This window comes from Oncorhynchus gorbuscha, linkage group LG23 (assembly GCF_021184085.1).
Source record: "Oncorhynchus gorbuscha isolate QuinsamMale2020 ecotype Even-year linkage group LG23, OgorEven_v1.0, whole genome shotgun sequence".
NCBI classification, from domain to species: Eukaryota; Metazoa; Chordata; class Actinopteri; order Salmoniformes; family Salmonidae; genus Oncorhynchus; species Oncorhynchus gorbuscha.
The window spans coordinates 53,956,122-53,970,692 of NC_060195.1; the positions used below are offsets into that span (position 1 = coordinate 53,956,122).

Consider the following 14,571-nt stretch of genomic DNA (forward strand, 5'->3'; position numbering starts at 1 on the left):
GTAATGTTCACTTAACCTAAGAACCTAAGTTGATAAAAGATCTAACACAACATTAGTTGATAATATATGTGTTATTATGAATTTATAATCAGCTATAATGGGGCGGTCATTGTGGTCCGGGGAATACAGAATTAATTCACGTGAAGCGAACACAAACAGGAGGGTTCAAATAAACCAGACTAATTGATTCTTGTACAACTTCCCCTCTCTCCCTCTCTCGGCAATAGCCTCAAATCCCTGCGAGGCGAATGGCGGTCGTGGACCCTGCTCCCATCTGTGCCTTATCAACTACAACCGCACCGCGTCCTGTGCCTGCCCCCACCTCATGAAGATATCTGCAGACAACTGTTCCTGCTTCAGTGAGTGAACCTCACCCCTTCAGCCGTTTGTCAGATGGTCTCTCCTTACATCAGCCTCTCCGCCCATCCATCGCTCCTTCTAGCCAACCATTCATTCATTCATACAATCCTCCACATTCATACAGCATAGTGCGTGTCCATCCGAAAGTGCGTCATTTCAAAACACGACAGGTTTCTACTGTTTTGAGAAGGTGAAAAAGGTATCTGACACAGACTGTGATTATGTTCGCACTACAATGGCATTGTTAAGAGTATGCATTTTTAAACTCGTAACCCTGAATGAGACATCCTCAGGTGGTTTGAGTGTTGAAGAGCAAGGCCACCAATAACACCCGCTTGATTCTGAACTTTGAAAGCAATGTCAATGTCCAGTTTTCTCTTGTCCTTCAACAGCACTGAAGAGATTCCTTCTGTATGTGAGGCGAACAGAGATCCGTGGCGTGGACATTGACAACCCTTACCTGAATCTCATCACAGCCCTGACGGTCCCAGATATAGACGATGTCACAGCGGTGGACTACGATGCGTCAGAGGAACGAATCTACTGGACTGACGTCAAAACACAAACCATCAAACGGTCCTCCATCAACGGAACCGCAATAGAGACGATCATATCCGGAGGTAGAGAAAGATGTTCACCTCTGTGTTTTGAAATGTGTCGGTTTTCTGACACTTATGAAACTAAATGTTTGGTCGTAAATGTCTTATCAGACGGTTAGTGTTTTGCGTCCATTTGATGTCCTTTTCATAGCCACCCGTTCTAATTTTCATAGTCCACCTGTCGGGTTGTTCAAGCGATAAACTCAGTACATTATTTCATTGAAGAGATTAACATGGCCACATTGATGTTGTCTATCAGCATATGATTTTTTTTGCAGGTATTGTCAATGTAAGGGGTCTGGCCCTGGACTGGCTCTCCAGGAACCTGTATTGGATTAGTTCAGAAAGCGACGAGTCACAGATAAACGTGGCGAGGCTAGACGGGTCCCTGAAGACCTCTGTGCTTCACGGGATTGAGAAGCCCAGGTGTCTCACCGTACATCCGTCTAAAGGGTAGGATTCGATTTTTGTACGTACTTTTATACAGTTCAATATCTGATATTGATTAGGTATAACAAGACATAGTCAAGTGAATGCTTGTTACACGATAGGATAAATGATGCACTTTTGTGTAAGTCTTCTGTATGGAAAATATTGTTATCCTAAGGAGTTTTTACCTCCCAGGAAAATGTATTGGACAGACGGCAACACAATCAACGTGGCCAACATGGATGGAAGCAATAGCAAGATCATTCACCAGAACCAGAGAGAGCCCGTTGGTAAATGTCACATGTACAATCCTGAATATTTGTTCTTACGTACAAAACATCCACATTAAGTGGCCAGTGCCAGTTATCTTCTGCCATTGTATATTGCATGACAACAGTAGTACTACTATCTGGTAAACAAATCATATTGCAGTATTGAGTGAGATGATTGGTAGGACAGCAAACCCCATAATATGTCAATCATAACTGTAATCAATGATGTCTCTTCTAGGCCTGTCGATAGACTACACGTCAGACAAGCTGTACTGGGTCAGTGCAGGCAACGCCACCGTCAACAGGTGTAGTCTGGACGGCAGTGGTCTGGAAGTGCTGGAGACCCTGAAGAAAGAGCTTGTTAAAGCCACGGCTCTAGCTGTTATGGGTGAGTGGCGAGAGTTTCGAGCTTGGGCCCGTGTTCATAAAGTGTCTCAGAGTAAGATGCGCTGATCTAGGATCAGTTTTGCTTTTTGGGAGCATGGTTCTATGGATGAGCACCACTACCCCGAGACTCTTTGTGCAATCTTCTTTGTCTTGGAAATATAATATAAATACGTTGTGCTCTTCCAGCTCATAAAAGCATTTGCTGCCCAAATTGTATTTTGTTTTAAGTACTAGTCCATTGATTCGGAGTTGTTTTTGATCTGGAGTACATGAGAAATAGGGGTTTTGACAGCGATGAACCTTTGCTGTCTTCTTGCATTATATTATTTGTCAATTCCCCATTTCTGTTTATGTCTGTCTCTGAAACGATTCCAATTCACGTTTAAAATTGTATCCCTCCTGATAAAATGCTTCATCCCGACAGAATACACTAGGGAACGTGCTCTGGCTTCACTGGGACTTGTTTAGCCTCTACAGGGATGGGCGACAGAGCCGCCTCACGCTACACAAACAGAACACAATAACCAGGCTTTCTGACATAGTGATGGGCAACCTGGGCTTTCGATCCATCCGGGTTCCAGGTTTACTTATGGCCATAACGGTGATTGTATAAATACTGTACCTCTATTACGTTTTAATAGTACAGGTCATTGGGGGGGAGTTTCTCTCCATGCTCTACAAGAAAGTCGATCATGATACTATTAACAGGCTGGAATAATTATTTTTCATGTTGATTAGATGGTTGTATTAATTTGTTTAATATCAGATGTGCATTAACCTACTTTTAGTGGTTATTCCCCTTGAGTAACCCTACAGGGAGTAGGGTTAGGGGAGACAGGGGAGGTACGTCATTATTGATGGGCTTCTTGCTCTGGTTTTGCTATGATTCCTTAGTTTATAGTACCTCTCTTATCTGCTTGGGATATTGTAATAGCCTCTGGGATATTAAAGTCCTATCTACCTATCTACAGTATGGTCTGCCGTAACTCTGTTGGGAATACTGTTTGATTCTGATGTAATGCAGCTGTAGAGGGACTGTTGTTTACAGAAATCCTATCTGAAAGACGTGTATTTTTTCCTCTTTGGTTTTAACACGGCCTCTTTTTGCATGCTCTCCGAGGAGATGATGTTCTTTGTTGATAGCTGTAGTCCAGCAGGCCAAAAGCCAAGGATGGTATGTCTCAAACCCACTGCACTGTGCCCCATTCAAGTATGCAGACAGGTTAAAAAGAAGAAGAAGAAGAGAACGTTAAGTTCCCTGTCTACAGGCACAGGATTGGCCTGGCTTCAGAGGTTGTCTGACTGCTGAGCCGCCGTCCTATGTCCCTTTGTGCTGGGCTGACTGGTACCTCGGTGTTTTGTCAGTCAAGGCTGCAAGTATAGTACATGGGCTCATATTATAAGAAGAAAAAAATATGTCACATGTCCCAGTTCCTCTGTTTCCTCCCTGGACCTGTGCCCCTAAGATTTATGCGTAGAGGAATGAACTTGAGATCCTGTCTCTCCGTCTCGTATCACCCGATTCTCAGAGGACGAAACCTGAAAGTCCTCCTTTGCATAGCTCCCCTCCGTGTGCCTTCGTTTACAAGCATCCCAGGAGTGAGCCCCGGCCTACTGTATTCATCAGCAAGGGAATACTGTACAGTGAGAGCAATACATACCTTATGAATAACACAGTATTATACAGTTCCTATAATGTATTCGATTCAGTTGCAATTGTACGTTACAGTTCCTAGGAAAGCGATCATTCAATGTGTTATTTGGGTCCAGTGATATTTTTAGTGAACATGCGCTATATCCTATTATTCAAGAACAAATGGGCCGTTATCTTTTAATTCAAGGGTTACTCGCAGATACGGCATAGAACCACTTTTGCTACCGTGTAGTATTCATGGTCTTCTTGAATAGCTCTGATTTATCAGTATACTTGTCAATTTAGTCATGAACAATGGTTGATTTTTCTGTCTTCAGGTGCCAAGTTGTGGTGGGCCGATGACAACTTGGCCCAGTTGGGGACCGTCAGTAAGAGAGGCGGGCTGGACATGGTGGTTTTACGCAACAAGACCACGGGGATTGTTCACATGAAGGTGTATGACGAGGACAGCCAGACAGGTAATGCAAGGAGTATGACTGCTACTCAATGCTTTGATCCTCTATTGAGAATGCACCGACGTGTTTTTTATTGTGTTTATGTGTGTTTCAGAAGAAATGGTCCTTTTTTTAATCCAACTGGCCAGAAAATAATGGTTCTTCATTGAGATTCCGTGTAGCAGTTTTGTAGAGTCATTGGCAGTATCATCCATTTTATTGACAGGTCCAATAGAAGGATTGCTCTCTATCTCCGTCAGTATTTAAAAATGGCAATTAAGGTGTCTTAAATGTAAATCTTTAAACTTCCTCCTCAATTCCTCTGACCGATTAGCTACTTCATTTCTCTTTTTTTGACACCGACCACATGGGAGTATGGTCATGTCTCGTTAGTCTTCTCTCTCTCTTTCTCGCTCTCTATCTCACTCACTCGCTCACTCACTCACTCACTCACTCACTCACTCACTCACTCACTCACTCACTCACTCACTCACTCACTCACTCACTCACTCACTCACTCACTCACTCAATCACACTCTCTCTCTCTCTCTCTCTCTCTCTCTCTCTCTGTCTCTCTCATCCCCTCTCTCTCCCTCTCTGTCTCTCTCATCCCCTCTCTCTCCCTTTCTCTCTCTCATCCCCTCTCATCCTCTCTCGCTCTCACTCACTCACTCTCATCCTCTCTCGCTCTCACTCACTCTCTCATCCTCTCTCGCTCTCACTCACTCACTCTCATCTCTCTCTCTCTCTCTCTCTCACTCACTCTCATCCTCTCTCTATCTATCTCTCTCTCACTCACTCTCTCACTCTCATCCTCTCTCTCTCTCTCACTCACTCTCATCTCTCTCTCTCTCATCTCTCTCTCTCTCACTCTCATTCTCTCTCTCTCTCTCTCTCTCTCTCTCTCTCTCTCATCCTCTCTCTCTCTCTCTCTCTCTCTCTCTCTCTCTCTCTCTCTCACTCACTCACTCACTCACTCACTCACTCACTCACTCACTCACTCCACTCACTCACTCACTCACTCTCACTCTCATACTCACTCTCATCTCTCTCTCTCTCTCTCTCACTCTCTCTCATCCCCTCTCTCTCTCTCATCCCCTCTCTCTCTCTCTCATCCTCTCTCTCATCCCCTCTCTCTCTCTCATCCCCTCTCTCTCTCTCTCTCACTCTCTCTCTCATCTCTCTCTCTCTCTCTCTCTCTCTCTCTCTCTCTCTCCTCTCTCTCTCTCTCTCTCTCTCTCTCTCTCTCAATCTCACACACTGGGAGTGCTAATGCTGCCTTGGAAGTACTGTAATCTCATGAAAATAATTGGAACGCAATGCAATGCAGATGTACTCGGTCTAACTCTGCTTTTTCCCACCGTAATGCTCAGTTAAATAATAAGCATGTTGTCCTGCTGTGTCATTACTGCGTTGCTTCCTGAATGAATACACAGGCAATGGCCATGCTTACGTGTTACATCTACAGTGTGATGTCTAATGTACACTGTTTGTTTACAGTGTAACGTACAATGTAACCTAACCATGTTCCACTGCTGTGCAGGGAGGAATCTCTGTCAGGACAACAATGGTGGCTGCTCTCAGCTCTGCTTCCCAACATCAGAGAGCACAAGGAGCTGTTCCTGTGCCATGGGCTACAACCTCCACTCTGATCGCATGTCATGTGAAGGTACTGTGCCGGCTTCTCATGGAAGTACATTGAACAGGGAACACAACATATGAAAACCATGATGTGAATCTGATTTGACATGTACTGCAGATCCCATAGTGGCATTGAAATATGGCGTTGTCTATGAGTGTTGCTTTTTTGTGTTTGAATGACTAGGGTCTTTCCTGATGTGATATGAAGGTTAGATTTACATTTTACATGCACAGTAGATGCCATATAGTCGATTGGTTTTGGCTTTGTGTTTGAACTTGAAGGCATAGAGTCTTTCCTGATGTACTCATTTCATGAGGGCATCAGGGGGATATCCCTGGACCCGAGTGATAACAGTGAAGCCTTGATGCCGGTGACCGGCTCAATGATGGCTGTGGGGATTGACTTCCATGCTGGTGAGTGTATTGGCATTGTTTATTTGTGATTATTTGGACTATTCTTCCTGTTTCGGGTTTGCAAATTAATCATTCTAATTTTTTAATTGTTTTTTTAAATTATAGTTTGAAAAAAACAAATGAAGTGAAGAACATTAATCCTTTTCAATGAATTGATTTCCCTAATAGGAAATGACACGTTATATTGGACAGACATGGGCTTGAACAGAATATCCAGAGCCAAGCGAGATCAGACGTGGAGAGAGGACATTGTCACTAGTGGTATCGGCCGTGTGGAGGGGATTGCAGTGGACTGGATTGGAGGTAAGTAGCCGAGCTCTCAAAGTTAACCTTTACTTAAGGGAATACAATGTCAAGTGCAAAGTAGGACATACAAGTAGTTGTGGTCAAAAACAGTGCCTTCGGAAAGTATTCAGACCCCTTGACTTTTTCCACATTTTTGTTAATTTATAGCTTTTTCCACATCAATCTACACACAATACCCTATAATGACAAAGCCAAAACAGGTTTTAGACATTTTTATTTATTAAAAATAAACAACTGAAATATCACATCACAATATTCAGATCCTTTACTCAGTACTTTGTTGAACCACCTTTGGCAGTGATTACAGCTTGGAGTTTTGGGTATGACGCTACAGGCTTGGCACACCTGTATTTGTTGAGTTTCTCCCATTATTCTCTGCATATCTTCTCAAGCTCTGCTAGGTTGGACGGGGAGCATTGCAGCACAGCTATTGTCAGGTCTCTCCAGAGATGTTCGATCAGGTTCAAGACCGGGCTCTGGCTGGGCCACTCAAGGACATTCAGAGACTTGTCCTGAAGCCATTCCTGCGTTGTCTTGGCTGTGTGCTTGGCTGTGTGCTTTGCTCTGTTCATCTTTGCCTCGATCCTGACGAGTCTCCTAGTCCCTGCTGCTGAAAAACATCCCCACATGATGCTGCCACCACCATGCTTCACCGTAGGGATGGTGCCAGGTTTCCTCCAGATATGGCGCTTGGCATTAAGGAAAATAGTTAAATCATGGTTTCATCAGACCAGATAATAATATAATAATAATAATAATAATATATGCCATTTAGCAGACGCTTTTATCCAAAGCGACTTACAGTCATGTGTGCATACATTCTACGTATGGGTGGTCCCGGGGTTTCTCATCGTCTAAGAGCTTTTAGGTGCCTGTTGGCAAACTCCAAGTGGGCTGTCGTGTGCCTTTTACTGAGGAGTGGCTTCCATCTGGTCACTCTACCATAAAGGCCTGAGTGGTGTAGTGCTACAGAGAGGGTTGTTCTGGAAGGTTCTCTCATCTCCACAGAGGAACTCTAGGGCTCCGTCAGAGTAACCATCGGGTTCTTGGTCACCTCCCTGACCAAGGACCTTCTCCCCCGATTGCTTTGATAGGGCGGCCGGCTCTAGGAAGAGTCTTGGGGGTTCCAAACTTCTTCCATTTAAGAATGATGGAGGTCACTGTGTTCATGTGGAACTTCAATGCTTCAGAAATTTGTTGGTACCCTTCCACAGATCTGTGCCTCGACACAATCCTGTCTCAGCATTCTACGGACAATTCCTTCGACCTCATGGCTTAGTTTTTGCTCCGACATGCACTGTCAACTATATAAGGTCCCACACCATATATAGACAGGTGTGTGCCTTTCCAAATCATGTCCAATCAATTTAATTTACCGCAGGTGGACTCCAATCAAGTTGTAGAAGCATCTCAAGGATGAACAATGGGAACAGGATAAACCTAAGCAAAAAATGTCTAAAAACCTGTTTTCGCTTTGTCACTATAGGCTATTGTGTGTAGATTACTCAGGATTTTTTTTCATTTAGACCATTTTAGAATAAAGCTGTAACATAACAAAATGTGGAAAAGGTCAAGGGATCTGAATACTTTCCGAAGGCACTGTATATTGGCACCCTTACACGATTCACTATTTCTTCTGAAATAAGTTTAACATTTATTTATTTTTTACATTGTTCACACGTATTTGTTTGATTTGCAACCGCACAGGACTAAGAAAAAAATATCCAAATAATATTTTTCACTTTGCCTGGACTAAATTATTCAGAATTAAAATGAATTTGTTTGGCGCCAGCTGATTCTCGTTTACCGTGTTAACATCTAACCTGTGGTAAGTTGCAGGAGGATACACAGTAAGAAAAATAGCAGTTCAACCACAAAAAAAGACAACCGAGCATTCTGCTCCATTGTAAAATGCAAGGGTGCCAATATATTCGACTGCAACTGTAGCACATACAGAGAGACAAGAGCCAAAGGACATACTTCTCAAGTAAGACATACATCAAATGTAATGAATTGACTGACTTGTAAATGCAATGGTTGAACACTGTACAAAGTCATGTTTGTGTTGTTTACTAGGTAATATCTATTGGACGGACCATGGCTTCAACATCATCGAGGTTGCTCGACTCAGTGGCTTGTACCGAGCCGTGGTGATAGCTGAAGGACTTGACCAGCCCAAAGCCATTGCTGTGCACCCGGTGAAAGGGTGTGTACAGTCTTTCATTTCAGTCAACACTTTAAAGTCCACCCGCTTGGTATGTAATGACCAAATGGCCACCAAATAACCAATGTTCTCATTGATTTTGAGAGCCAGTAATAATGAACGTCGTAAAACGATCTTTGCAAGACTATGTAGTAGAATTATATAATTACAGTGCCTTTAGAAAGTATTTACACCCCTTGGTTTCCCCACATTGTGTCAGCACTGCCAACTCGGGGCTACTGGCCGTGGCTCGCTCGGGAGTAAACTTTTATGTTCGATGGCATACTGGCCTTTTCAATTTTTTTTTTGTTGTTGGTTATTTTAATTACATTTTTAAATGCTATAGAATTGATATGCATTCACAATTGTAGACTGTACGATCAAATTGGGGTTTTTATGTCATGTTTTGATTTTATGTGTCTGTCTAAACAGTATTTCTATCTCAACTCCGTGCAAAGTGTTTTCAAATCTCAGGCTTAAATTGCTAGACTTCCCAGACTCAGTGACCATCATTGGGGGAGATTTTCACTTGACTCTAGATCCTACTATTAATATCACCAGTGCTAATATCTTGGCACTCTGGGCACCTTCAAATTATATTAAGACCTTTTTAGATGACATGAACACTGTGGATGCCTGGCCCCTAAGAAATCCTTGTACTAGAGATGATCTTATTTTCTACCCATCATCAGTCTTTCTCACCAATTGTTTTTCTGAAATGTACATCCCATGCAGAGATTCAACTATGCTGTTATCTGACCATTCTCCATTATTGATTTATTTTGAGATTTCTCCAGTATTCACAGGTTTTAAGAGATGGCGTTTCATTGTTTTTCTTTTGCAGGGTAGGGAATTCTTAAACTACATTTTTGATATCTTACAAAGTGGGATTAAATTGATTTAATTAAATTGATTCAATCTACACAAAATACTAATGTCAAAGTGGAAGAAAAAAATATTTGAACGTTTATAAAAATCATGAATAATAAAACACTAATATACAGTTGTGGCCAAAGGTTTTGAGAATGACACAAATATTAATTTCTACAAAGTTTGCTGCTTCAGTGTCTTTAGATATTTTTGTCAAATGTTACTATGGAATACTGAAGTATAATTACAAGCATTTTGACTGTACAATGTTGTTGATCTATCCTCAGTTGTCTCATATCACAAATTCTGTAACTATTTGAAAACCACCATTGGCCTTGTGGTGAAATCGCTGAACAGTTTCCTTCCTCTCCGGCATGCAACTTATTATTTGATTTGTTAAGCACATTTTTTTACTCGTGGACTTATTTAGGCTTGCCATAACAAAGGGGTTGAATTCTTATTGACTCAAGACATTTCAGCATTGCATGTTTCAATCATTTCAAAACATTTCAACAACAAAATACTCTACTTTGACATTATGGGGTATTGTTGTGTAGATCAGTCACACAAAATTGAATGTAATCCATTTTAAATTCAGGCTGTAACACAACAAAATGTACAGACGACATCAAGCAATTACCAACCAATAAAATCTAAACTCTCCGCCCTTCATCCAAAGTAAACCATGAAGTATAAATACATTTCCCCACTGTCTGCATTAATAACTGACTACACTGTCTCACGTTCAGCTTCTCAATCATTAATAACAGGAAAAGAAAGGACGGGTCCATTTCCCCACATCAGCTTAGACTGCAGGGCATTTTCCTATTGATTCCTCCCCTGATGAGAGATGCTAATGAACCAGGATAAGCAGCTGACGAGAATAGAGATGAGTCTACTGGCGCTGTGTGTGTCTACTGTCACAGCTTGTGCCTCACCTGCGCCGGGCTAATTAATGTTGTCTCCCTCTAACCCCTATTATTCATAACATTGTATGCATGCATTACCCTGAGGTCTCATGAAGTGAGAGAGATCTTGATGTGGCAATCACGCTGATTGCTTAAATTAAAGCCAATATAGAAATATGTCAACAACTGGCCCCCTATGGATATTCCATTTTGTGTGAGGGGATTTGGAACCAGAGCATACTGTCATGTTATTTTTTTATTATTTATAATTGGTGCGTTCACAGTTAGTGAGCCATAACTGTTGGAACGTCGATCAACTGCTCGCTTCAATATTAATATTCTGAAAGGGAGTTGAACATGTCTACTCCCCCTGTCCATCCAAGGAGTTGAACCTCCTTGAGTTATCCATTGATACTGTTACGGCCCTGCGATTTCTTTGCAAGCTCTGACGCTTAACGTATTGCTGTCTGTTTCTCTGGCTTGTGCCGTGTACATGTTTGTTACTGACGTGCTGCTTATTGTATTGACGTCATTTTCGTCATGTGCCTATTTGTCTAATACTGCTGTGTTGATGCTGCTGACTAGGTCCAGCTCTATCTTGAAAAATAGATCTTTAACGCAACTAGACCCCACCACCACCCCCCCCCCCCCCAAAAAAAAAAAAATGGTCTACCGATTATGAACAATACTCATTAGATCAACCCAAAGCATTTCCTGTCAAAGTATGAGGTGACTGTAAAGTATGAGCATTGTTTGGGGGTGCTGGTGGCTGTGGACTCTTCTTACCCTTCTGTTGTCCTCTTGGCCAGGTTTCTGTTCTGGACAGAATGGGGCCAGAGCCCCTGCATCTGTCGGGCCCGGCTGGACGGATCAGACCAAGTAATTCTGGTCAACTCTGGAATAGCATGGCCCAATGGGATCTCCATAGACTATGAGGTATATTTAAGCAATGAGGCCTGAGGAGGTGTTGTATATGGCCAATAAACCATGGCTAAGGGCTGTTCTTCGGCACGACACAATGCAGAGTACCTGGATACAGCCCTTAATCATGGTACTGTATATTGGCCATATCACAAGCTCCCGAGATGTTGTATTGCTATTATAAACTGCCTACCAACGTAATTAGAACAGTAAACAGTATTTATTTTGTCATACCTGTGGTATAGGGTCTGATATAACTGTCAGCCAATCAGCATTCAGGGCTCAAACCACCCAGTTTATATAATAGATTAATTAATGCCATTTAGGAGATGTTTTTATCCCAAACATCGTATATACGGTACGGTACGGCACCCTTGATAAAGATGAGCAAAAATGACTGTAGAAAATAAATAATACAAATATCGAGCTATATTATATGCAAAAAAATATGATATTATTTCATAGTAATATCAATTGCTCAGAGAAAGAGATTTTGTTGAACAAGTAAATAAAACATCTAAAAAAAAGATTGCCGTCAAAGTTATTGGCAATCAGTGGATGCAGCAGGTATTGTAGTATTTGTGATCCGAGCGGGAATCGAATCCATGACGTTGATGTTGCTGGCTCCACACTCTTACCTACTGAGTCAAACAGGAGGACCAGGTGTTTTTGTCCCCCGGAGTGTACACACAGCACTTTAGCCTCCCTCTCATCCTCTTGGCTGAAGTGGCATTACACTCTGCTTTGTGTTATCTTTTTATAATGATACTATTCCCACCATCATATACCTGAAGTTTATTTTCTCCACACTGTACTCTAGGAAAATAAATTATATTGGTGCGACGCCCGCGCCGACAAGATAGAACGGATCAGCCTTGAGAGCGGAGAGGACCGGGAGGTAGTACTGTCATCCTCATCCAGCAACGCAGCGGATCTCTTTTCAATGGCCGTCTATGGGCCTTACATATACTGGGCTGACAGGTAATCTATTCCTCCGTAAATGTTACAGTATAGTACAGTCTCTCCAAACAGGCTCCAAAGAAGCCTTCGCCAGCTGCTCTACCCTTGTTGAATTAACCACCTGCACCACAAGGTCACTTGAAATAACAATCTAATTGACAGAGAAAAAGGCAGAAAAAGGGAGAAAAGACACCGTCTCTCTATTTAAATTGTGCGTACCTACTACAATGTCATCCACAAGGGTAGCTAGGTCCCGTCACCTTCTGTCAGACCAGCTGCCGAGCATATTTTAGCTTCTGTCTCATGTAATTTAATGAGTTCTTCTGTTTTAATTAGTCAAGGGCCATTGATTATCCCCGTGTCAAACTTTCTGTTACCTGGTGTCAAACTCCCTCCTCTTCCTGTTGTGTGTGTGTGTGTGTGTGTGTGTGTGTGTGTGTGTGTGTGTGTGTGTGTGTGTGTGTGTGTGTGTGTGTGTGTGTGTGTGTGTGTGTGTGTGTGTGTGTGTGTGTGTGTGTGTGTGTGTGTGTGTGTGTGTGTGTAGGGCTCATGCCAATGGCTCCATTCGCCGAGGTGTCAAGAGTTATGCAATGGAGGGAGCTATGACTCTGAGGAGTGGCCTGGGGGTCAACCTGAACGATGTCAAAGTCTTTAACCGAGGACGGGAGAAAGGTTGAGGTTTCAACTTCCTTATCACATCTGTATTATTTCATGTTCTTTACCAGCTGTCGGTACCTGCGGAGGTTAAGTGTTCTAGAATCGACCTGAGATTAAAGGGCCAATCAGCAGTTGAAACAGTAACAAATTCATAAACAGAGCTACTGCAGCAACTGCTGATTGCCCCTTTAACGTGAAGGTTTTGCAATCTCTTGCACTACAGAAACCTAATATCTGCATATTGACTTAACATCGCTACTGCAATATCACTGCAACTTCATAATGGAATCTTATTCCTTATGACCCTGTGTTGACTTTTGACCCTGCTGTTGGCTTTCTTACAGGAACCAACCCGTGTGGCCAGAACAACGGAGGCTGCCATCAGCTGTGTTTCCACCTGGGCAGTGGGAGGAGGACGTGTTCCTGTGCCTACGGCTACCTAGCTAAAGGTCATCAGTGATCTGTTGTGTTTTTATGTTCCTTTATTCATCTCTTTTATAGCCTCTTGTTTGATTTGTATTCTGTCATTTATAGTTGTAGAGATTTTAAATGCACTTAAATGTTATTCTATTTTTGTATTTTTTTTCACATCAAATGTTTATTTCAAAATAATCACAGTTTCAAAGGTTTAATTACATAATCATTGTGATTTGATTAGACGGTCTCAGCTGTCACCAGTACGATGGCTACCTTCTCTACTCTGAGAGGTCGATCCTGAGGAGCATCCACCTATCAGACGACATCGATCTCAACTCTCCCATCAGGCCCTATGAGAACCCTGCCTACTTCAAGAATGTGATAGCGCTGGCCTTTCATCACCGACAACAGAACTCTGGAGGCACCAACCGGATTTTCTATAGTGACGTTCACTTTGGGAATATACAGGTTGTCAATGACGACTGGACTGGACGGAGAGTGATCGTTGAGAGTAAGTGTGATATTTGTTTGTCTGCTCATTTATCCATTACTAAATGAATTACTAACCGTTTGAAAAGCTGAAAACCGTTGGTTAATCTACAGATGTAGGATCTTAATATGAGCCAGTTTGCTACAGGAGGAAAAAATGGTCCTGCTAACAACAGGACATTTTTTTGTGAGGGCAAATCAAGTCTGACTTTTCAAAGTGGAAATAACAAACTGTAGAAGCCTTTTTAAACCTCAAATACACTGCTGTGCAGGAAAAGTCTGAGCAACAAAAGAGTAATTAAGATCCTACATCTGTAGCAAAGAGTAACGGGGAAGTGGAAATCCCTTGTAGAATGTACTTGCATTCACTTCTCACCTCCTTTCACATTGGATGCGTTCATTATTTTATTTCGGCGCCATAACTTCCTCCCTGCCTTTAGAAAGAAGATGAGAGAGAAGACTGATGAGCAAGTAAAGCTGCTGTTTCAAGTAGTGAACATTTCTTTCCCCCAATTTCAAAGGTCTTCAACTCTCCATTGACAAGAGCTCAAACTGTTACTTGGAGTGTGAAACCAGAGGGATCCCACATAATCTGACTGCCTTTCATGTACCACTGATGTCAACATTTAGAGACCGACTCAAGCCTCTTT

The 14,571-nt window shown here is 42.3% G+C and overlaps 1 protein-coding gene across 1 annotated transcript in view; it reads left to right on the forward strand.

The window, feature by feature from the left end:
* LOC124011234 (low-density lipoprotein receptor-related protein 1B-like) overlaps positions 1 to 14,571 on the forward strand; it is a 196,180-nt gene that overhangs the window by 100,665 nt on the left and 80,944 nt on the right. The window contains exons 27-41 of the mRNA XM_046324387.1: positions 228 to 359; positions 753 to 980; positions 1,238 to 1,412; positions 1,584 to 1,678; positions 1,899 to 2,048; positions 4,019 to 4,159; positions 5,679 to 5,804; positions 6,059 to 6,190; positions 6,359 to 6,493; positions 8,573 to 8,702; positions 11,287 to 11,413; positions 12,219 to 12,379; positions 12,903 to 13,030; positions 13,360 to 13,464; positions 13,674 to 13,943. Of these exons, the coding sequence (XP_046180343.1) occupies positions 228 to 359; positions 753 to 980; positions 1,238 to 1,412; positions 1,584 to 1,678; positions 1,899 to 2,048; positions 4,019 to 4,159; positions 5,679 to 5,804; positions 6,059 to 6,190; positions 6,359 to 6,493; positions 8,573 to 8,702; positions 11,287 to 11,413; positions 12,219 to 12,379; positions 12,903 to 13,030; positions 13,360 to 13,464; positions 13,674 to 13,943 (2,235 nt within the window). The remainder of the gene's footprint in view (positions 1 to 227; positions 360 to 752; positions 981 to 1,237; positions 1,413 to 1,583; positions 1,679 to 1,898; positions 2,049 to 4,018; positions 4,160 to 5,678; positions 5,805 to 6,058; positions 6,191 to 6,358; positions 6,494 to 8,572; positions 8,703 to 11,286; positions 11,414 to 12,218; positions 12,380 to 12,902; positions 13,031 to 13,359; positions 13,465 to 13,673; positions 13,944 to 14,571) is intronic.